Source organism: Hemitrygon akajei, chromosome 26 (genome assembly GCF_048418815.1).
Source record: "Hemitrygon akajei chromosome 26, sHemAka1.3, whole genome shotgun sequence".
NCBI lineage: Eukaryota > Metazoa > Chordata > Chondrichthyes > Myliobatiformes > Dasyatidae > Hemitrygon > Hemitrygon akajei.
The window spans coordinates 34,861,082-34,884,541 of record NC_133149.1 but is presented as its reverse complement, the minus strand read 5'-3'; the positions used below and the strand labels follow the sequence as shown (position 1 = coordinate 34,884,541).

The 23,460-nt window shown below is 40.5% G+C and overlaps 2 protein-coding genes across 8 annotated transcripts in view; one reads left to right on the top strand and one right to left on the bottom strand.

Moving 5' to 3' along the window:
* Positions 1-23,460, top strand: part of LOC140716861 (maternal B9.10 protein-like) — an 80,246-nt gene that overhangs the window by 18,549 nt on the left and 38,237 nt on the right. The gene's annotated exons all lie outside the window — the stretch shown is intronic.
* The window catches only part of hoatz (HOATZ cilia and flagella associated protein), a 72,595-nt gene that overhangs the window by 39,234 nt on the left and 9,901 nt on the right, over positions 1-23,460 (bottom strand). For 4 of the 7 annotated variants that reach the window (XM_073029853.1, XM_073029849.1, XM_073029851.1 and 1 more), the window contains exon 3: positions 21,738-21,814. In XM_073029853.1, the coding sequence (XP_072885954.1) occupies positions 21,738-21,814 (77 nt within the window). The remainder of the gene's footprint in view (positions 1-21,737; positions 21,815-23,460) is intronic. The other 3 variants (XM_073029850.1, XM_073029852.1, XM_073029855.1) reach the window with 1 other exon arrangement.

Below are 23,460 nucleotides of genomic sequence, written 5' to 3'. Positions count from 1 at the left end.
GCCAAACAGTTCAATTTTTGCTTCATCAGACCAGAGGACATTTCTCCAAAAAGTAAGATCTTTGTCCCCATATATACTTGAAAACTGTAGTCTGGCTTTTTTATGGTGGTTTTGGAGCAGTGGCTTCTTCCTTGCTGAGCAGCCTTTCAGGTTATGTCGATGTTTTACTGTGGATATAGATACTTGTCTATCTGTTTCCTCCAGCATCTTCACAAGGTCCTTTGCTGTTGTTCTGAGATTGATTTGCACTTTTTGCACCAAAGTATGTTCATCTCTAGGAGACAGAGTGCGTCTCCTTCCTGAGCGGTATGATGGCTGCATGGTCCCATGGTGTTTATACTTGCGTACTATTGTTTGTACTGATGAACGTCGTACCTTCGGATGTTTGGAAATTGCTCCCAAGGATGAACCAGACTTGTGGAGGTCCACAATTTTTTTTTCTGAGGTCTTGACTGATTTCTTTTGATTTTGTTTGTAAACTTCTGACCCACTGGAATCGTGATATAGTCAATTAAAAGTGAAATAATCTGTCTGTAAACAGTTGTTGGAAAAGTTACTTGTGTCATGCACAAAGTAGATGTCCTCAACGTCTTGCCAAAACTATAGTTTGCTAAAATGAAATCTGTGGAGTGGTTAAACAATGAGTTTTAATGACTTCAACCTAAGTGTATGTAAACTTCTGACTTCAACTGTGTATCATGTGTGACCTTCATTAGTCAGGGGGTTGAGATCAAGAGTCACAAGATAATGTTGTAGCTCTATAAACCTCTGGTTAGACCTCCCTTGGAGTATTATGTTTAGTTCTGGTCACCTCATTAGAGGAAGTATGTGGAAGCTTCAGAAAGGGTGCAGAAGAGGTTTACCAGGATTGATCACAGAATGTCTCATGAGGAAAGGTTGAGTAAGCTAGGGATTTTCTCTTTAAAGTGATGGAGGATGAAAGGTAACTTGATAGTATTGCATACGATTATGAGAGGAATAGATAAAGTGGAAGGCCAGCACCTTTTTTCCCCATAGAGACAATGGCCACCACCAGCGGACATTCATTCAGATGAATGGAGGTAAGTTTACGGGAGATGTCAGAGGTAGGTATTTTTACAGTGGTGGTGCCTGGAAGCCACTGCCAGGGATAGTGGTAGAGGCTGATACAACTAGGACATTTAAATGACTCTTAGATAGGCGCATGGCTATAAGAAAAATGGAGGACTACAGGTGGTTTAGAAGGGAAGGGTATGGTTGATCGTGGAGTAGGCTTACATAGATCAGCACAACTTTGTGGGCCGAAGGGCCCATACTGTGTTCTATCCTCTATATTTAAATATCTTTTCCATTTATCATTGCCGCCCGTTGTTGATACCTTCTTGGTATATTTTGACATACAAGTCTTGATTTGCCTTATCTATAGCTTATATTTTGGCAATTTCTAGCTGCTAAATCTCAGGCTTCTCTTTTCTGTCTTACAGGTTTAATAACACAAAGGAACTGTTCAGAGCCTCTCATCTCTGGACAGAAATCACAGATTAAAGTTTATTTCACTTTGCAATGGTTTCTGCTTTTAGTACATCCCCTATCCACTAAATAAATCCTTGATATCTTTTATCTTTCCTCAATAATCGCATTTCTCAAAGTAGGTGGTGTCTGTTAATATTCATGGACTTTGAAGAGTGTAACATTTTCCCCAAGTCTGGCTGGCCTGGTAATCTTGAAGAGCTCCGACTTGACTACCAAAGGATTTAGCCCAGCATTCAATCACTGTTCTTCGCTCACAGGCTCAGAAAGGCTCCAGAGGTTAATTAGCTGGAGTTTCTGTGTCAGTCTGATCCTTGACTCTCTTGCTGCTAATAATTGCTGAGTACGTTCTGTGCTGTGGCCCCTCTGGGAACTGCATCCTCTCTAGGTATCATAAATCCCTGAAACTGTAGCTGAGTGCAAACCTCATGTCAATTAGACATTTGACAGCATTATAGAACATATGTATAAACTGTTCCAATTCCTAGGTCTCACTCACTAGTACCTGATAGATATTATAATAGTCTAAGCAGAAGCAATACAAAGACTGACACACAGCTAGTGAGTGTAGTGAAAGTGCAGTAAAGCACACTCCTGAACACATACTCGTACATCCAAACAGATGTACTTGCACATGGTATATTTACATTTTTATGCTAATTGGTGCTGGCCCATGGAATGTTGTTTAACTGAACTGAATAACAATTTTCTGCACTTCTCTGACACAGTAGTGTCAAGAAAACAATCTCTCCCTCAATGTCGTAAAAACAAAGGAGCTGGTTGTGGATTACAGGAGGAATGGAGACAGGCTAACCCCTATTGACATCAATGGATCTGGGGTTGAGAGGGTAAACAGCTTCAAATTCCTTGGCACCCACATCACTGAGGGCCTCACATGGTCTGTACACACCAGCTGTTGAGGAAGTTTGGTATGGGCCCCCAAATCCTAAGAGTTTTCTACAGGGGCACCACTGAGAGCATCCTGACTGGCTGCATCACTGCCTGGTATGGGAACTGTACCTCCCTTAATCGCAGGACTCTGCAGAGAGTGATGTGGACAGCCCAGCGGATCTGTATTTGTGAACTTCCCATGATTCAGGACATTTACAAGGACAGGTGTGTAAAAAGGGCCGGTAGGATCATTGGGGACCCGAGTCACCCCAACAACAAACTGTTCCAGCTGCTACCATCCGGGAAACGGTATCGCATCATAAAAGCCAGGACCAACAGGCTCCAGGCCATCAGACTGATGAACTCACGCTGACTTGAGTGTACTCTATATTACATTGACGGTTCTATTTATTATAAATTATTACAAATTACTATGATTGCACATTGCACATTTAGATGGAGACGTAACATAAAAATTTTTACTCGTATGTGAAGGATGTAAGAAATAAAGTCAATTCAATTCAATTTATGTCTTATTTCAATGAGATGTTTTTATACAAGGCTGCAGCTGAGGTGCTTATATAATCCTCAACATTCCCGGATGAAGCAGATGACAGTGACTGGAGTGAGATGGTGGGGAGGTTGGGGGAGGGGAAGACTGAAATGGATGATCCAGTTTACAAACCACTCATTCACGAGGGGCATTGACCATGTGGATAGCCAGAGGCTTTTTCCCAGAGCTGAAATGGCTAACATGAGGGAGCATAGTTTTAAGGTGCTTGGAAATAGGTACCAAGGGGATGTCAGGGGTAATTTTTTTCACACAGAGAGTGGTGGGTGCATGGAATGCACTGCCAGCGGCAACAGTGGAGGTGGATACAATAGGGTCTTTTAAGAGCCTCTGAGATAGGTACATGGAGCTTAGAAAAATAGAGGGCTATGTACTAGGGAAATTCTAGGCAGTCTCTAGAGTAGGGTACATGGTCGGCACAACATTGTGGGCTGAAGGGCCTGTAATGTGCTGTAAATTTCTATGTTCTATGTTCAATTGGAAAAGATGCCTTAATTTGTCCTACCCTAAGGCAGCCTAATTAAGGAAAGTAAATGCAGTAAAGGCATTAGGTCCTTTCCATATACAAATGGTGTACAGTGCATTTTTGAGTTCCCCAGTGGTTTCGGATATTGTCTCTGTGGTACCAGTTAGTAAAAAGGGCACATTTTTGAAATGAATTAAGTTAAATCAAGCCCCAAAATGTGCATGCCCGAATCTATCCCATAATGTGCTTAGACGTCAGGCGGTCCTTCTGATGGGACTGCATTTTCTTTCATGATTAAATAGATCTCTGACTCACTGCTTCAGTCACATGTAACACTTGTGAAACTCTACCAAGTGTACATCATGAGAGAAGAGAAAGCTAAAATCATTTATTCAGCACTTTTAGCAATCACTTAAATCTCCAGACATTTAAATACACAATCCCTCACAAAGATTCAGTAAAGACAAAGACCATACATTTTCTGTCTCTAACATTCCAACCACATCAAATAAAACTCACCAACGCCATGCTGAATTAATTTCTTCAACTTCTGCTACTCTATGTAATTTCAAGTTACCTGGTGTGATTCCAAGACAGCATTATGCAAGTGGCAGGGTCCCTATAAAGTGATGTGGGTGCCTTGATTCAAATGTATTCAAGTTTCTTAATTTAGCTATGAAAAGCATAAAATGAAATGATTTACATATACTGTTCTACCTAAAACTAATGGAATTAATAAAATGTTATTTTTGAATATTTCACAATAAATCTTTTTAATAGAACAATATTTTACACCTTAGTTGTACCAAGTGGAAGTTGTAAATCGATTGTCCATATTGTCATGGAATTTGAGAAATGAAATGATTATTTCACCAAAAATGGTGCCCTGACTCCTAATCAGATTGCTAAGGAAGATGTAATGGATGCTAATGGACGATGCACAGTGTATTGCCTTATTAATCAGAAGCACAGTACTGCTGACGAGGGTGCTTCTAGTGTCGGCATGCTGCAGGTCTCAGCAGCTTTCTAAACTCGTCCAGAAAGATTGCTTGTGCTTGGCATTGTTCCCAAAAGAAAGGAGCTTTTCACAAATGAGACCGTGTAGTATTAAAAAGCAGTTACTTTTCTAAGGATGTAAATATATTTATGGCACATTCTGGAATTCCAACATTTTCTTTTCGTTGGAAGACATTATCAAAAACTATCTTCCTAATTATTCTACGATTTGACAAATAAAAATTGGATTACGGGTATTTGTTAAAAGCATCCCCAAAGTAAGGTTATTAATTAAAAAGGTTCCTACCACCATCTTATTTTCATTCATAGGCCTGGTATCAAGACTGCGGATGGCTGAGGCAGGCTTGTTTGTCAATATAGCTTCATTTAAATATTGAATAACTGTTGGTGGTGTGGATTGGTGCTTGCAGCAGGGATCCACTGTTGCCATTCAGCAAACATATGGTTGGTCATATGATCCATATCCCTGGGGACTCACTGACTTTCTTCCATAACAATTTGTCTTTCTTCCCCCTTCTATTCTGCTGTAACATTTCAGTCTTTCCTAACCCATCTTATATTCTATACTTATCCTATTGCCATCACTTTTGCCTTGCACTATCTTTTGCCCTGTTAGAAATGTTCTTCTGGCAGTTCAGAGGTTAAAGCAGCAAGCTGAATGTTCCCAGGAGTCATGAGACTGCAGATACTGGAATCTGGAGCAACAATCTGCTGGGAGAACTCAGTGGATCAAGCAGCACCTGCAGGAGGATCTGTCAACAATTTGAGTCAAAACCCTGTATCAGGACACTGAATGTTAACGGTTTATCTCTGCATTGACTTATCTGACCAGATGAGAGTTTGACCATTTTTATTTCTAGTTTATAATGCCAGTATCTGCAATATTTATATTCTTTATAAAAGATATTGTTATTTAATATTTTCTCCTCTCCATTTTGGCTCTATTTTCTCTCAAAATATTTCTCTGAATCCTTCACATTCTCCATATAGTTCTGTATAGAAATTAGAAATTAATAAGGTAGTTAAGAATCCATATTGGATAGATGACTGTATTGACCAAAGCACATGAAAATAACAGTTGGGCTAGAATTTTGGAAGGTGTTATCAAACCATAGTGAGAAATTTAGTTATGAAGACAATAAAAGAAGCTGAGGGGAGATTTACTGTAAGAACTATAAAAATGACAACACAAGCTGATCAAAAATTGTTAGTGGAAAGGACAATAGGAAGGGGTTATAAATTTAAAGCAATTGGTGGCTGAATTGTCAGATAATTGAAGACATTTTTTCTGCACAAAGATTGATGGGAGTTCTAGTACTAAATGCTTGGTGGAGGAAGAACCCCTGATCACATTTAAGTGGATGAGTATTTGAGATACCACAATACAGATCAATAGAGCCTAGATGAAGCGCCTTGATCCAAAATATCAATGATACATTTTCCCTGCCCGACCTGCTGTGCTCCTTCTGCTTTTTCTGTGTTGCTCCAGATTCCAGCATCTGCAGTCTCTTTTGCTGACAGGTCAATAAACTGGGTTCTGCAAAGCATGAGCCTTAAGGTGTTTCAAATAGCTCTTTTTGTTTAGCCTACATGTGTAATATATTCTCCTTCATACTGTGATTTTCTATGATTTCTAAAAGAAAGCAACCAAAGTGGGAAGAGATTAAGAGAGCAAGGTACCTTTCCACCTCTGGATTGTTATACTAATTCTTTGCAAAATTCTATATCTGATAAATAGGAAGTGTTGGAAGAGAGGGACAAACTATAGTTCAAGATTTGTTTGTTTCTAAATGAAAATTTCACAGCTCAACAGTCATTAATAAGACATAGGAGCAGAATTAGGCCATTTGGCTCATCGAGTCTACTCCACCATTCAATCATAGCCGATTCCTTTTTCCCCTCATTCCTCAACCCCATTTGCTGGCCTTCTCCCCATATCTTTTGATACTGTATCCAGTCAAGAACCCACCAATCTCTGCCTTAAATACACCCAATGACCTGGCCTCCATAGCTGCCTGTGGTAATAAATTCCACAAATTCACCACCGTCTGGCTAAAGAAATTTCTCCACATCTGTTTTAAGAGGACGCTCCTCTATTCTGAGACTGTGCCTCTTGTTCCAGACTCCCCCACCATGGGAAACATCCTTTCCACATCTACTCTGTCTAGGCCTTTCAATATTCAAAATGTTACTTTGACCTGAAGAGTCAACATTGTCCCAAGTTCCATGCAGCAAGAAAAAAACCTTTACAAAAGAGAAATACTGGTCTTAAGGTTTTCCATTTTGCTGTTGATGATACATTCAGCTTTCACTTGTCAGATATACTATAGATATAGGACTGTACTGCATTCCACCAGAAGTTTGAGACGGTGATATTTGGGAAATATTTTATGGTAAGAGTTTCCAGATATGTTGGTTGCAAAGTGCATACTCCTCTCTAAACAGCAGCTGAAAACCTAATAACTTCCTGTGCCAGTGTTATCACCTGTTGCCCACTTACTTTCACAAAAATTGCAGAATCCTGTAAGAGGATGAAAAGGGTCTAAACTTTTCTACCTTCCCGACAGACCCACTTTAACAAGCTGAAGCTTTCCTTGACACCTCACAATGGATAGCATAATCCACTGAGGTATATCACAATACAACACTCACACTGAATGTTTCTTAGAAAGCATTGACTGACATGTATATCTGGAAAGTCTGAATCAGAATACAGGGAGTACAGAATTTAGGCAACATCGTGTTAAGGCATTGCACCAGAAATTTTGCAACCAGCATAGTATGTACTAGACTGGAGGTGCTAATTCATTCCATTCAGTATAGAATGATACATACTGCTTCACTGTTACCTCTGATAAACATTCCCAATGAATATAAATGGGAAGTAATGACAACTGACATTTTACGTGGTAAAAGAAAAGTTGGAATTCCTTTACACAGAATAGAATCAACAATTCAAAATCAGACCAATGTTGATTTCTCTTTCTGGTATATAAAAAAAACCCTCCCCTTCCCCCTCCCCTCTTTTTCCATTTCCCACTCTGGCCTCTTACCACTTCTCACCTGCCTATCACCTCCCCCTGGGTCCCTTCCTCCTCCCCTCCCCCACCTTTTAATTCTGACTCCTTCTCCCTCCCTTTCAGTCCTGAAGAAGGGTCTTAGCCTGAAACGTCGACTTTTTTATTCATTTCCACAGATGCTGCCTGGCCTTAAGTTCCTGCAGCATTTTGTGTGTGTTGCTTTGGATTTCCAGCATCTGCAGAATTTCTTGTGTTTATAATACCAAACAATTTTTTCCCAAATATAATTAATGAAGAGCAATCTCCCTGCTAACCTACACCAAAATTCACATCTTTTAATACCAGGAAAATTCAAGAGAGTGAGTGCCATGAGAGGCACATTGAGAATTTTTTTTTAATATCTGAGAAAAGGAAAGGGTTGATATTTTGGGAATAAAGTTCTGAGGTTCCTCCTGCTCGTCATCACAATTTATATCTCGGAGCCACAGAAATGCTTAAAAGCACAGTGGTTTTGCAGGTTACTTGGCACAGAGGTTGTAATGACTGAGGGGAACTATAGCTTCCCACCCCAACCGATTACAAACATTATAAACTGATAATAATAGGTCTGAAAATTCACTTGCACAACTCTAGTCACTGTACTGGTATAAAAGCAATTCTCAACATTTCTAGATATTTATTTATTTTTAATTGATATCTTCATATTTAGTGCAGTCATTTTTTCATTGTGAAATTCTGTCAAATGACTTCAATGGTACTGCAGAGCCTAAGATTCGGCATCAGTGAAATTTTCAATGGCACTGGTCTGAGAAATGTCTGTTATCATTCACTCACAAATCAACCAACTTTTAAGAATGCCAACTATTCAGTAGCAGCACTATTTTGGGATTGATTACAATCAACCCACTTCCAGAGCCAGACAGCTGCACAGCAGTGAGCGACTAGTCTGGCAACCAGTAGTGCATATTGCTTGCATTGAAAACTAGGTCACTCTCGAGACTTTTAGAATGAGGATTTGTCCATACTTCAAGGTTCTTTTGATGGGTGGCCAGGACCTACAACAGAAACTTCTCATGCAAAGCACTAACTGCATAAGGGCTTATTATTTAAGGCACCACCCACCCAGGGGCTACAAGGAACCATGTTTTTTTTCTGAACTTCTCAGAGATCTCTGCTCAATATCTACACAGACCACACTTCAACAAGATAGTCATCATTGTTCTGTATAATCTCATGAAACATAAAATTAACAAGCTTACACTCAAACCTGCACTGATCTCACGTTCAATGGAGGGTACCAAACTCAACTTCCAAGCCTTGGAATCATTCCAGGTAGTAGCTGCTGATAAGTGCCACATCTTAAATTCTGCTGTTTGACTTTGCATTATGGAGGCCATTACCATTCCTGCTCCAGAAAAGGAGGTCTCATCTATTTGTCCTTTAGCTCACTGAAACACACAGATCAGACACATGGATTTGCTGCCATTGTAGACTTTTTGCAAAGTGCTGCACTTATAGACTGCACTCATGGACAGTAAATGCTTCCATTTACAACCCACAATGTGAAAGGAGTCTCTCTCTCCCTCTCTCATCTTTCAGGGAGCACAGTGACCCATGGGACTAAACATCTGCAATTTTTCAAGTTGCTACTCACTCTGTTCTGAGTTCCAAACATATCTGAATCAGAACCAGATTTAATATCACTGACACGTCATGAAATTTATTATTTTGTGACAGCAGTACATTGCATACATAATATTTTTTAAAAACTATAGATTACAATAAGATATATTTAGAAATTAAATTAGATAAGTAGTGCAAAAGAGAGCAAAAAATAGATAGTGTACATGGGCCTATAATGTTCAGTGTGTTGTCTTTAGGCTCCTGTACTTCCTCCTTGATGGTAGCAATGAGGAGAGGGGTATGGTGGTCCTTAATGATGGAGGCTGCCTTTTAGAGACATTGCATTTTGGAGATGTCCTTGATGTTGGGAAGGCTAGTGCCTATGAAGGAGCTGGCTGAGTTTACAACTTTCTCCAGCATTTTCCGATCCTGTGCAGTGGCCCCTCCATACCATACAGTGATGTAACCAATTAAGATGCTCTCCATAGTACACCTATAGAAATTTTGAGAACATACCAAGTCTCCTCAAAGTCCTAATGAAATATAGCTGCTGTGGTGCCTTCTTTGTAATTGCATCAATTGTTGTCCTGAGGAGAGATTTTTAGAGATGTTGACACCTAGGAACTTGAAAATGTTCACCCTTTCAACTGCTGATTCCTCGATGAAGGCTGGTGTGTTCTCAAAACTTCCCTTTCCTGAAGTCCACAATCCATTGCTTGGTCTTACTGGTGTTGAGTGCAAGGTTGTTGTTGAGACACCACTCAACCAGCTAATCTATCTCACTCCTTTACACCTCCTCATCACCATCTGAAATTCTACCAATAAATTGTTTCATCGGCAAATATAGAGAGCATCTAGCTACACAGTCATGGGTGTAGATAGTAGAGCAGTGGGCTAAGCACACATCCTTGAGGTGCACCAGTGTTGATTGTCAGTGAGGAGATGTTATTTCCGAACCACACTCACTGAGGAGGAAGTCAAGGACCCAGTTGTAGAAGGATATACAGAGGCCTGGTTTTGGAGCTTGTTGATTAGAGCTGAGGGTATGAACATGTTGAGTGCTGTGCTGTAATCATAAACAGCAACCCGGCGTAGGTATTGCTATTGTCCAGGTGATCCAAGGGCGAGTAGAGAGCCAGGGAGATTACATCCGCTGTAGACCTATTGTGGTGATAGGCAAATTGCAGGTTCAGTTCCCTGCTTAGGTAGAAGTTGATTCTGGTCATGACCAACTTTCAAAGCATTTCATCATAGTAGAGGTAAGTGCAACTGGACTATAGACATTGAAATAGCTCACCCTGTTCTTCTTGGGCACTGGTTTGATTGCTGCCCTTTTGAAACAGGTGGGAATCTCTGACCGCAGTAGTGAGAGATTGAAGATGTTCTTAAACACACCCATCAGTTGATTGGCACAAGTTTTCAGTGACCTGCCAGGTACACCATTAGGGCCTGACACTTTGTGAGAGCTCACCCTATTGAAAGATGTTCCAATGTCGGACTCTGAGGCAGAGATCGCAGGGTTACCACATGCTGCAGGGATTTGCACGGGTGTATTTTTATTCTTCCTTTCAAAGCATGCAGGCATTGAGCTCATCTGGGAGTAAAGCATCACAGTCATTCATGATGTTAGGTTTCACCTTGTAGGAAGTAATGGCCTGCAAATCCTACCAGAGCAGACATGCAACCAACTCCATCTCTAATTTCACTAAGAATTTTTTTTTTTACACTCTTAAACTAGCCTTCTGTAGGTCGTACCTGGACAACTTGTAGTTCTGGATCATTGGTCCTGAATGCCACAGATCTAGCCCTCAGTACACTCCAAATCTCCTGCTTTATCCACAGCTTCTGGTTTTGGTATGACCAGTATGTTCTCGAAGGTACACACTCACCCACACAGGTATTGATGAAGTCGGTGACAACTTTGGTGTATCCAGTTAAATTCAAAGATGAATCCCTGAATATTGTTCAGCCCACTAAGTTAAAGTGTAAACACTCCTCTGCCTCCCTTGACCACATCTTCTTGACTCTCACCACTGGTGTTGTTGTCTCTGCCTGTACACCAGAAGTAGTAGTACAGCCAGGTGATTAGACTTTCTAAAGTGCAGGCAAGGGATGCCACAGTAAGCGTTCATGATGGTGGTGTAACAGTGGTCAAGTGTGTTGCTCCTCTGGTTCCAAGGTGATATCTTGGTGGTAGTTGTTCAGAGACTTGAAGCTGGTCTGGTTGAAATCCCTTGCAATGATGGGGAAGGCATCAGGGTGTGCTGTTTCATGACGCTCAACTCCTCAAGTGCCTGCCTGATGTTGGCCAGGTGTGGAATGTAGATCACTATCAGGATGATGGTGGAAAACTCCCTCAGCAGATAAAATGGATGACCCTCAACCACTAGATGTTCCAGGTCAGGTGAGCAGGATTGAAATAGAACCATCTAGTCTATGTACCACAATGAATTAATCATAAAGCATACTCTACCTCCTCTACCTTTAAAAGACTCAGTTGTCCTGGCTTTTCAGTGGATGGTAAAGTCCTTGGGCTGCAGTGCTGTGTTCAAAATGGCATGGGTGAGCCATTTTCTATGAAGCAAAGTACACAGCAATCTCAGATGACCCTCTGGTACTGCAATCTTGCTCCAAGTTCTTCAGTTTTATTTTCCAGAGACTAAGTCATGGGAGAGTCTAAGGGCTCTGCATTTCAATAATACCTGCAGACCAGCTCGCCTCCCATACTTCCTTTTTCTTAAGAGGGAACTGCATTCGTGACCTGAGTCTGCAGTACGAGAACCATCAATTTTGAGTATCCATAGATTTTTTAAGCATCTTACAATGATGTTGCTTATTCAAGTGCCCATGGCTGTGACTGTGGATTTCAGTTGTCATAGTCCTAAACGGAAATACTTGATGATTCCCATTGGAGCTGTATGCAAAGAGTCACCATGTATCGGCACCATCTTCTGCATATCATCTGTGCACCACTGCACTAGCAGTCACAGAACTACTAAGATGTTAGTAGAGACCAAAACAGGGAAAATCACAAGTTTATTTTGCTACCTGCACCATTTCAGTCCTTTACATTTTTGTGGTTTGTAATGCACTGCATGATTTGTCCAATAGACCTGCCACGCATGCTGCAAAGTTAGATACTAGATTAGAGCGCTGGCATGCTAGGTCATGAAGGAAATACTGAAACATGGACTTGCTATAATGCATAAAACTTTGACTGCGGGGATTGCCCATTTTGTTGGGTGCAGCTCAATTAATTTATATGTTACAAATCATTGTTTACATCTGCTTAATGTGCTGCCTACTCATGTCAGTGGTCTCCATTCAATAACACTGCTTGACATTGACCCCTCTTAGTGCTGATGAGTGAGATTGTGCTAAATATAATTAATTCATTTGTTGCAAATGCTCCACTTCTTCTGATTCATAGGGATCCCCAAGCTCAGCATCCATTGCCTAACATTCTTCACCAGAGGTATCATACTGTTCTCCCGAAATGGGCTTCCTTTTGTTTACTGTTAGCTGCTTGTACATGTACACAATTGCCAAACGCTGCCTCAAAGCACAACCAGAAAAAAACTTCTGTTCAGAAAAGCCTAGGATAATGCTCCTAGTATTAAACATCTGGAATGAGTGGGACTTTACCTTCACCTTCTTCTTTTTCCTTCAGCTCAGTGAGAATTTCCCTGTCTCCTAAGCCTTTCACAATTCTGCTTAATAGATTCCAGCTTTGGCCTCTCAATACTCCCTCCAATTGGAGGTGAGAAGCTTAGTCAACTCTGTTGGCAGACCATCGTGCTCTCAAACCCAACACTGGTCTTCTGAAACAGACACACTATTCCAAGCACTGCCATGAGAAGAGATAACTAAGTGGGTGGAAAAATATTTAAAGATGTATTTAAAGCTTCCTAGAAGAAATAAAACATGCCCACAGATCCTGGGAACTTGACCCATGATGATTGAAATGAAGAAGGAAAATTTCGAATGGTATTAACAACCTTGTAATGGAAACACATGTAAAGCCTGCATGAATAGCAGGAGCAGGCCATCTCACAATCTACCCACCTGCTCTGATGAGCACTTGAAGTGCCAAGGCTTAGAAGGCAAGGGAGCCGACTGATGGTAAATAAGTATAGACAGGTTGTGATGGATATACAGTAGTGTGTCAAAGGGCCTGTTTCTGTGCTGACTGATTCAATGAATCATCTTCCACATTCTATCAGAAGCAGCTTAAGTGTTTCTCTGAAGAGGACAATACACAATATCAAAAACATCACGCAACAGATGGTGACAGAACAATACAATAGAGTTCCTGTCATCTGCTTCCTGTGCACTGCTCGGCTCCTCCATAAACTGCTATATCTACATCTAATGTTTTGAATGATAACCATCAATTTTGTTTTTGAATGAAATAGTTCCCAAATATGTTCATTTACAATGTAACTGTATCTTAACCTACTAAATGTTGGTATAGGCAAAATTCAGACCAATATTTATCTCAAAGATTTTTAAAATCAAGTTCTGCTTGATGATGGCACACATGCCTCTAAGTATGGCTTCATCCTATTCTAATGACAGCAGCCATAATAAAAGCAAACGTGCAAGAGCTATATTGCAAAATGTTATTAAGTTAACTTGCTTCACTTGCCTTTCAGGTGAGAATAACACATTCTTTGATATTATTTTGAAGAGAAGCCAGTGAGTTCTGGCCATTTTTTACAGATCAACCCATAATTTTAATAAATATTGTCCAGTCTTAACAACATTTTTTGTGGATGTTCACTGTGTGCAAATGGATTGTTACTTTATTTATACTATGCAATGACTACATTTCTAAAGTGCTCCTCTCTTTGGCATATACTGTGCTCAATAAAACTTCTTTAACAAGATATATTTGTTCTTTTATTCTTTATATATTGTTCTTAACCTTCTGTTTGTCGAAAGGCTATGTCTCTGTTTTGTTGTGTTCCCACTGCCACAGGAAATTGTTTGAAATAACTGGAAAATCCCAAAAGGCACAAAGTCAGGAAGTTAGAGTTTACAGACACTGCAGCATTAGACTTTATTTCAGTGAAATCCACTACGTGGTTTGGCATGGGTGAAGAGAACATTAAAGAACAAAGAAATTTAACTGGAAATTCAGAGATTCATGCCCTGTGGGATTTTCAACCTAAAATAACCACATGTAATGAAGTACTTAATTATTAGAAATAATAATAATAATATCTTTTACTTTTTGCAGTGTTCTATTTGGGACATTGCTCTTTTTTTAAAAAAAAAGCAAGGACTTGTAGGCTTTTTCCAGATTATGAGAATTGAAATGATTTCTGCTCCATTCTTTGTTCATCCCCTTAGAACTCCTTTAACCCTGACTTCCCTTTCTTTCCAAGTCAATTGATCATCATTTAACTTCATCTGTATTCTATCATTATAGATAATTTAGTTTTCCCCTCCCCTTCCACCTTTCTTTCAATCCTAAAACTTGATTAACTCCAATTTTTTTTCCAATTGTGATGTAAAAAAAATCACTGACTTGAAAATATTATAAGTTTCCACACTTCAGTAATAATGGTGGGCATTCAGAGCATTTTCTGCTTTTATTTTTAGTGAATTCCTTTCTGCAGATAATAATAAACACAAGAAACACAGAAATAAAAAAAAATCTCCAGCAAGGCATTCATTGTGTTGAATTCACTTCCCTATAACTACTGATGAGACCCTGAGCCAGCAGCTAGAACAAAGCTGGAACATGAAATAAACCTTTATTCAGCAAACCATGCAGTCATAAATCAACAGTGCAAGCAGAGGACAACTATTTTAAATGGTTACAAAGAATATTTGAGACATTGTCAGGAACAACAACCAATCAGTGAAAGTTAGTCTGGGATTGGGTGTCAGCCAACCAATAGGTGTTGGTTGTTTTGGCTCATTGTAACACCTCCCATTGAAGGTGAATATCTGTAGGATTGGAGCCAAGGGTTGATTTGGATTGGAACAACTGGCTTGCACTGATGACTAGTCCTTCTTAGTGGTCACAGGCTGTCACGGTCTCATAGCGAAGTTGCTTGCGGCTGTGCTGGCACTGGTGGTTGCTTTGGTCGGGTAAGTTGAACCCTTCCAGAAGGAGGTGGAGGTCCATCTCTGTGTTTGATGATCTGCCTGACGAATTTGTTGTGTTGTCAGGAGCACCTGGCCACAACCGGTTGATGTGGTGATGCCAAGGATATCCGCCTATAGTAACTTCGTAGAGCCCTTTCCCCATATGTTTGAAAATTTGACCAAGTACTCAGGGGTCTTGACCATTACGAAACTGTCTGACCCACACTGCAGCTCTGGGCTTGAATGGCTTCACCAGTCGACCAAGGTCTGTGTGGCTGCCTTTGTGCACCTGACCATCTGCTGTCTCATATGTTGGATGCTGTGGTAGCATTACATCTGACACTGTCTGCAGTTTCCTTCCCAAAAGTGCTTCCCCTCAAGGCCTGGATATAGTGTAATTCAATATGTCAGCAGCAAGGTGTTGAGAGCCTCAGCCGATCTCCTTCCCCTCTTTATTTCTGAAGCGACCATTTGGAGGCATCTGCAAACCTCTCTGCTTAGCCATTGGACTGTGGGTGATATGGGGGTGAGCAGATGTGGATAATTCTGCTGCTCTGGCAGAATACAGAAAACCACTTTCCACTGAATTGGGTGCTATTGTCAGAGAGAAGTGTTTCTGGCGGTTGATAATTTGAATGATAGCACCTATTGTTGTTGACTTCATAGGTAATACTTCAGGTCATTTGGAATAGGTGTCAACCAGGACGAGGTAGGTACACCAGTTGATTGGGCCAGCAAAGTCAATATGTACTCGACTTTAAGGCCTGGTAGCCTGAAGCTGTGGTTGTGGACCAGCTCATCTTGGATTCTTCGCTACAGTAGAGCACTGAGTACACTACTTGCATACAGAAGTGATATCTTCATCTATGCCCAGCCAGTACACAAAACTTCTCACCAGGGTTTTCATTTGATTAATGCCTGGGTGACCACAGTGGAATTGCTTCAGTACTTTCAGTCAATATGTTCATGGAATCACTATTCTGTCTCCAAACATTAGGCAGGAGTTCACAGTTGAGAGCTATGTATGACATCGGTAAAAGGGTATGACATCTTCCCCAACCTTGACTGGCCATCTATCAATGAGGTATCTGGAGATACATCGAAGACGAATTGCAGCAGTTTCTGCTCTGATCTTGTCGACTGTGACCAAAGACCTTCAGTGGTATCCAATAACAACCTGGTGGACTTCACAATCTATTGAAATCGCAGCCGCGACTGTGTCTTTGTATTCAGTAACCTGCTGATTCATAAGTCTGGAGAGGGCATCTGCCTGACTAGATTTCTGTGTTGATGTGCACCTGATTTCAAAATCATAGGCTAATAACATTGTTTCCGAGCTTTATAGATGGTTAGCTGTATACAGCAGGATGCCTTTCTTAGACCCGAAGATGGACAACAGTGGCTTGTGATCAGTGAGGAGAGTGAAGTGGCTGTCATAAAGCATCTTGTGCAGTTTCTTCACAGCAAAGATGATTCTGAAGGCTTCCTTGTCGATTTGCCCACAGTTCCTTTCTGCTGCGGTCAGTGATTTGGTTGCATGAATGATAGCTTTTTCAGAACCATCAGGGAAGATGAGGGATATGACAGCACCCACCATGTAGTTGGACACATCTGTTGTGACGATGATTGGCAACTCTGGGTTGAAATGCATCCAGAGAATGTCGGTTGACAGCACCTTTCTTAACCTGATCAAAAGCTTCTTGTCATTGTTTAGACCATTTCCATGTGGCACCATTCTTGAGCAGGGCATTGAGTGGCTGCCTCAGCTGGTGCATTGCTGGGAGGAATGCTGAATAATAAATAATGACTGATTATGCCCAAAAATGATTGCAAAGTCCTGACAGCTGATGGAGGAGGCATCTTTAAGATAGCAGTGAGGTTTTCAGGATCTGGATGACAAATGTCAACTTCAGTTTCTCCAGAGCCGCACTGAAACCGGATAAGAAGTCTGCACACAATCTTACTTTACCCGTCGGCCTTCTTGATAGGAGCCCCCCAACTCGTGTAGTTGTCAGCTTTGATTACACCAGCTTGTTGCAGGTGATCTAGCTCTTGCTCCACAATTGGTAAGGCTGTGTATGGTACTGATCTTTTGGGACAGAAGGCTGACTGTGTGTCTGGATGGAGATGGAGATCTGCTTGTAGTTTGGTGCAGTGACCTCAACCATCCAGAAACACTGCTACATAGCACTGTTGCAGCTGTTGTACGGTCTCATATATTGATGGTGCATGTGGGTTCTTATACCATCTTTGTCACCAATTTGTTGTGTTCACTCGCTCATTTATTACTACTGATGAGACCCTGAGCCAGGAGGTAGAATAAATCCAGAACACAGAATATACCTTTATTCAGCAAACCACCCAGTCAAAAATCAACAGTACAACCAGACCAATACTATTTGAACGGTTATGAAGAGCATTTGAGACATTGTCAGGAACAACGACCAATCAGAGAAAGTCAGCCTGGGACTGGTTATCAGCTGATCAAAAGGCACTGATTGTTTCAGCTCACTGTAACACATTGTACAACTAGTGTAGAAATAAAAAGTTGAAAAGAGTAGAATGGTGACATGTTACAATAAAAGTCCAATGGTAATAGTTTTGAGAAAAATTAAATGCATTCCTAAAGATAAAAGCATGGGAAATATAATGGTAAATAGACAGGAAGACAATATGAGAACTTGAATTTTTGTGGGATGATGCAAATGTTCCAAAGTACTTTACAACCAATAAATTGCTCTTAAGGTGTTGTGACTGTTGTTACAACCACTAATCTGTTCATGTTCTATAAATACCCAGCAGCATTGTGGGAGTTCCTTCACTAGGACTGCAGCGGGTCAAAAAGGTGGCTCACTTTCACAAGGGCTATTAAGAATAGGCAATAAATACCAGTCTTGCCAGCTATGCCCAAATGATGAAAATGAATTAAAAGAATCAATTATTGTGCTGTGGGAGAAACACTCCAGGATAGTACAACACTTGAACTGTCAGGTGAAGCTGAAGTTTACCGACTCTTTCCAAAAGACAGCATCTCAGAGAATGCAGCACGGTAGTGCAGTGGTTAGCACAACACTTTACAGTACAGGTGAACTGGGTTCAATTCCTACTGCTGTCTATAAGGAGTTTGTACATTCCCCTCATGACCGCGTGAGTTTCCTCTGGTGCTCCTGTTTCCTCCCAGAGTCCAAAGACATACTGGTTGGTAAGTTAATTAGTCATTGTAAATTGTCCCATGATTAGGCTAGGGTTAAATCAGGGTTTGTTGGGCAGCACAGCTTGAAGGGCCTTTCCAATGCTGTATCTAAATAAACAAATAAATAAATAAAATGCAGCACTCTCGGTACACAAAACATCATCTTGAATTATGACCTTCATAGCTGAAGCAGTACTTGGATCTATGACTTTTGACTCAGAGACCTATGACACTCCACCATGCTGACTCTTTAAAGTGAATAAGAAATTCTTTTCCTTTGTTCCCTGCTCATAAAATACTGAAATTCTACAGCTAAATTTCACTGATGATGTCACAGTTTAAGAGCAGAAAAATCTAATTTATTCTTATAGTAACTATCGACCAAACTAAGGTGACATCTGTATAACTATGAACCTAAACCAGCATTTGCATTTAATTGAACAAATATTACTCTGCCTCAGAACTGATGGAAGCATCAAAGGTTAAGAACTGGACCTTTAATGCATTCAAGCAGCATGAGTAGAAGAATAGTTCAATGCTTGCTGTTGCAATTAAATGTTAAATCAGCTCTCTTGAGTTATCCATTTAATGATTAGCAATGAAATCCAATTATTTTTAATTAATTTAGGAAAAGCATTGGATTAAATAGACAATCTCATCAAAATCCTTCTTAGTGTGATCTTAAGCGAACAGCAGGCTATTCCTATTGATCCAAATTGACGTTTATGCAGCACAGATAATTTAATTTCTGTATTGCTGCAGTGGAGGATATATTAATTACCTTGTGGATCTTCCATGTCATCAGGATGGTTTAAAGTAAGCAACAACTACCCTGACACATTCTTCAGGCTGTGTGTTAGAAATCCAGAAGGAAAGACAAGAGCTTCAAGGTATCGGTACACCTATTAGCTTCCAATAAACCAGACATCTAGACTCTTGCCTCAAGTTCTGCATGTGTTGCAGGATTGGAGGCAATAACCATACTGGGGCAGATTTATAAGACAAAATGAAAAGAATGTCATAGAGTCATAGAGGTATACAGCATGGAAAACAGGCCCTTTGGCCCAAATTGTACATGCTGACCAAGTTGTCTAAATGAGCTAATCCCATTTGAGTGTGTTTAGCCCAGATCCCTCCAAACCTTTCCCATCCATATGCCTGTTCAAATATATTTTAAATGTAACTGTACCCACCTCTACCACTTCTGCTGGCAGCTCATTCCTTATATCCATCACTCTCTGTAAAAAATTTCCTCTCAGGTCCCCTTTAAATTCATACCCCTCTCACTTATTATGTCCTCTAATCATGAATTCCCCTACTCTAGAGAAAAGGCTGTAGCTTTTCACCGTATCCATCTCCCACACAATTTTATAAACTTCTATAAGGTCACTCCTCAGACTCCTACATTTCAGGGAATAAAGTCTTAGCCTATCTATGTAGCTTCTCTTTGCAACTCCAACACTCCAGTTCTGGAAGCATTATTAAATCTTTTATGTACCCTTTCCAGTTTAATGACATCCTCCCTATAGTAGGACAGCCAGAGTTATATGTAGTGCTCCAAATGTGGCCTTACTAATCTCTTGTACAGAATGTACTGAAATTTACATCTTATTCAAATTAGCTGTTAATGAAGACTGAGTGTCACAAATTTAAATCGTTTTAAGATCAAATCCAGAGTAGATCCCAGGAGATGATCTGTTTCCCAGTGTTTTGAGGATCACTGGACCAGCTGCCAGCTTATATACTGGGTACCAAGTTCTGAATTTCTATAAGTAAGAGGGTGACTAAAATTCAATAAAAAAAAATATTTTTAAATTAAGAGGGTGACTGACTGTGTTTCTGGCTAAAGTGGAAATTTTACATCTTAAAAAAAAATAGGTTGGTATACAAGTGAACTGGACTGACTTTGATTAGCATAGGGGTTAAAAAGGAATTTCCTACGCAAACATGAGGAAATCTGCAAATGCTGGAAATTCAAGCAACACACACAAAATGCTGGTGGAACGTGTCTTCCTTTTTTAAACAAAGGGGCTTCCCTTCCTCCACCATCAACTCTGCTCTCAAACACATCTCTCCCATTTCCCGCACATCTGCCCTCGCACCATCCACCCACCACCCCACTCGGGATAGGGTTCCCCTTGTCCTCACCTACCACCCCACCAGCCTCCAGGTCCAATGTATAGTTCTCCGTAACTTCCGCCACCTCCAAAGGGATCCCACTACCAAGCATATCTTTCCCTCACCCCCCCCCTTTCTGCTTTCTGCAGGGATCGCTCCCTACTCGACTCCCTTGTCCATTCGATCCCCCCATCCCTTCCCACCGATATCCCTCCTGGCACTTACCCTTGTAAGCAGAACAAGTGCTACACCTGCCCTTACACTTCCTCCCTCACCACAATTCAGGGCCCCAGATAGTCCTTCCAGGTGAGGCGACACTTCACCTGTGAGTTGGCTGGTGTGGTATACTGTGTCCGGTGCTCCCAGTGCAGCCTTTTATATATTGGTGAGACCCGACGCAGACTGGGAGACCGTTTTGCTGAACACCTATGCTCTGTCCACCATAGAAAGCAGGATCTCCCAGTGGCCACACATTTTAATTCCACGTCCCATTCCCATTCTGATATGTCTATCCATGGCCTCCTCTACTGTCAAGATGAAGCCACACTCAGGTTGGAGGAACAACACCTTATATTCCGTCTGGGTAGCCTCCAACCTGATGGCATGAACATTGACTTCTCTAACTTCCATTAATGCCCCTCCTCCCCTTCTTACCCCATCCCTGATTTATTTTCCCACTCCTTTTTTTTCTCTCTTTCTCTGCTCATCACTCTTTGCCTGTTCTCCATCTCCCTCTGGTGCTTCCCTCCCCCTTTCTTTCTCCCTAGGCCTCCTGTCCCATGATCCTTTCCCTTCTCCTGCTCTGTATCCCTTTTGCCAATCATCTTTCCAGCTCTTAGCTTCACCCCACCCCCTCCTGTCTTCTCCTATCATTTCGGATTTCTCCCTCCCCCTCCTACTTTCAAATCTCTTACTACCTTTGCTGATGCTGCCTGGCCTGCTGTGTTCCTATTCTAGCCTTTTTTGTTAACCTTACTTGGAAGATCACCAAGCTTTTGATTGGGATGGAGAATCTATGCATTTTCACCAATATTTAGGATGGGTGATGGGTGGTTTCTCAAAAGAGCAATAAATGTTAATTAATATGGAACTGGGTTTAAACCATATGACCTAATTTCCTGTGAAGTAATGCAGCAATCTATGTTATTAGCTATCACCACTTAAAACATTCACAACTGTGAGGTACTTGTATGTATTATAAATTGACTAAAATATATTGTCACATCTCACGCTCACTTTCTTCAAATATCTTTCTTTTTCATCTGCCTTCAGCTGCATATGAGCTTCAATCAGTAGCTGTTTATATTCTGAAAGGAAAAAGAAGAAAACTGTTAGGAAAGGTCCATTATCATTATTTCATATGTATCAAAGTGCTTCACAGATTATTCTGAAATGTAGCTCATTGCTAAGAAACAATAATTTTTTTGGAGTAAGTTAGGGAAGAGAAGTCACATGGTATTGAGATAAATGGCTCGTTCATGATTTGGAAATGATGAATTAAGGTCATTGCCAGGGTTACCTTTACATTTCTTCAGACAATGCCTTCTAAAAGATCAAAACAATCAAGCAAAATTTTGGTTAACATCTTATAAAGTTCTTCAAAAATATCTGAACACCAAGCTGAAATATCAATCTTAGAATGGTTCTGACCCCACAATCTAGAAATAGAAGTAAAGAAAGAAAATGCTAACAACTAGTCCAAGTTGACACATGAATGGTCTTTTTCATTTTGATTAGGTGACCATAGGCAGTAAGTAATTATAGAATATGAGATTATGTTTACAGTGTTATAAAATGAGTTCTGAGCTGAATTACGTTTGAAGCAACAGGAACTTGCATTATGTAGCACATATAAATATATGAACTATCTCAAAATGTTTCACAGGAAAATTGAGAAAAAAAAAGCACCAAAGGAGATATGGAGTCCTGTGGTTAAGCCAAGGAGTTACATTTTAAGATTTAAAAAGGATGTTCAGAATCAGAATGAGGTTTATTATTACTGACATATACATGAAATTTGTTGTTTAGTGGCAGCAGTATAGTGTAGTACATAAAAAATTACTCTAAGTTACAATAAGAAATAGAAAAGAAAATAAATAATTAATGGACTGTTCAGAAATCTAATGGCAGAAGAGAACAAGCTCTTTCTAAAATGCTTTACATCCCCTCCAGCATTCAGCTAAGATTATAGCTGACTTAATTCTCGCCCTCAACTCCATTTTCTTGTTTGATTCCTATAATAATTGATTCAAACATAATCTGAAAATCTACCCATCTAGCCTTGAATTGATGACTCAGTACCCAGAGCAGGGGCATATCTATGGAAAATAGCGCCTATGGCCAGCACTGAAATTGCACTCCTGTCCAAACATCTGACACCCATCTTTTAGATAACTTTACCATAATATCAGCTCAAAAACACAAGTCAAGCTTTTTAATCTTTTAATTAACAAATTATGGCACTATATGAAAATTACAACTGCACCTTCCTTGAAAATTGGTCTATGATGTGATCAAAGTCAGTTTTTTCAGTTTCTTCTCTTTCTACACTCAGCAGAGCAAGATCAGAGTCTGCCTTGACCCATGGAGGTTCTCAAATACGAAAGTATTAGTTTTAACTTGCTGAATGATCTCTCACAGCTGGCGATGGAAACTGTGATGGTTAGCATTATCTGAATAGCAATGTGAAGATTGGGGAAGACGCTCTCATCTCCATACTGAACAATAAATTCAAGGGGCTCTTCAGGTCTTGATATTTTCATGTTGACCCACCTTGATAGCAACATTCTGCAATCCAAAGTTTCTTCATATAGCTGCTGTCCAGCAACATCAGAGCTGTACAATTTGCCCAAATTTTCACACTTCTTCTTTAGGTTGCTACTGTCGGCGCTGTAACACAGTCCCTCGACATAGAAAAGGAACCCAAGCTTGGCGTCAGTGTCAGGCAAACGAA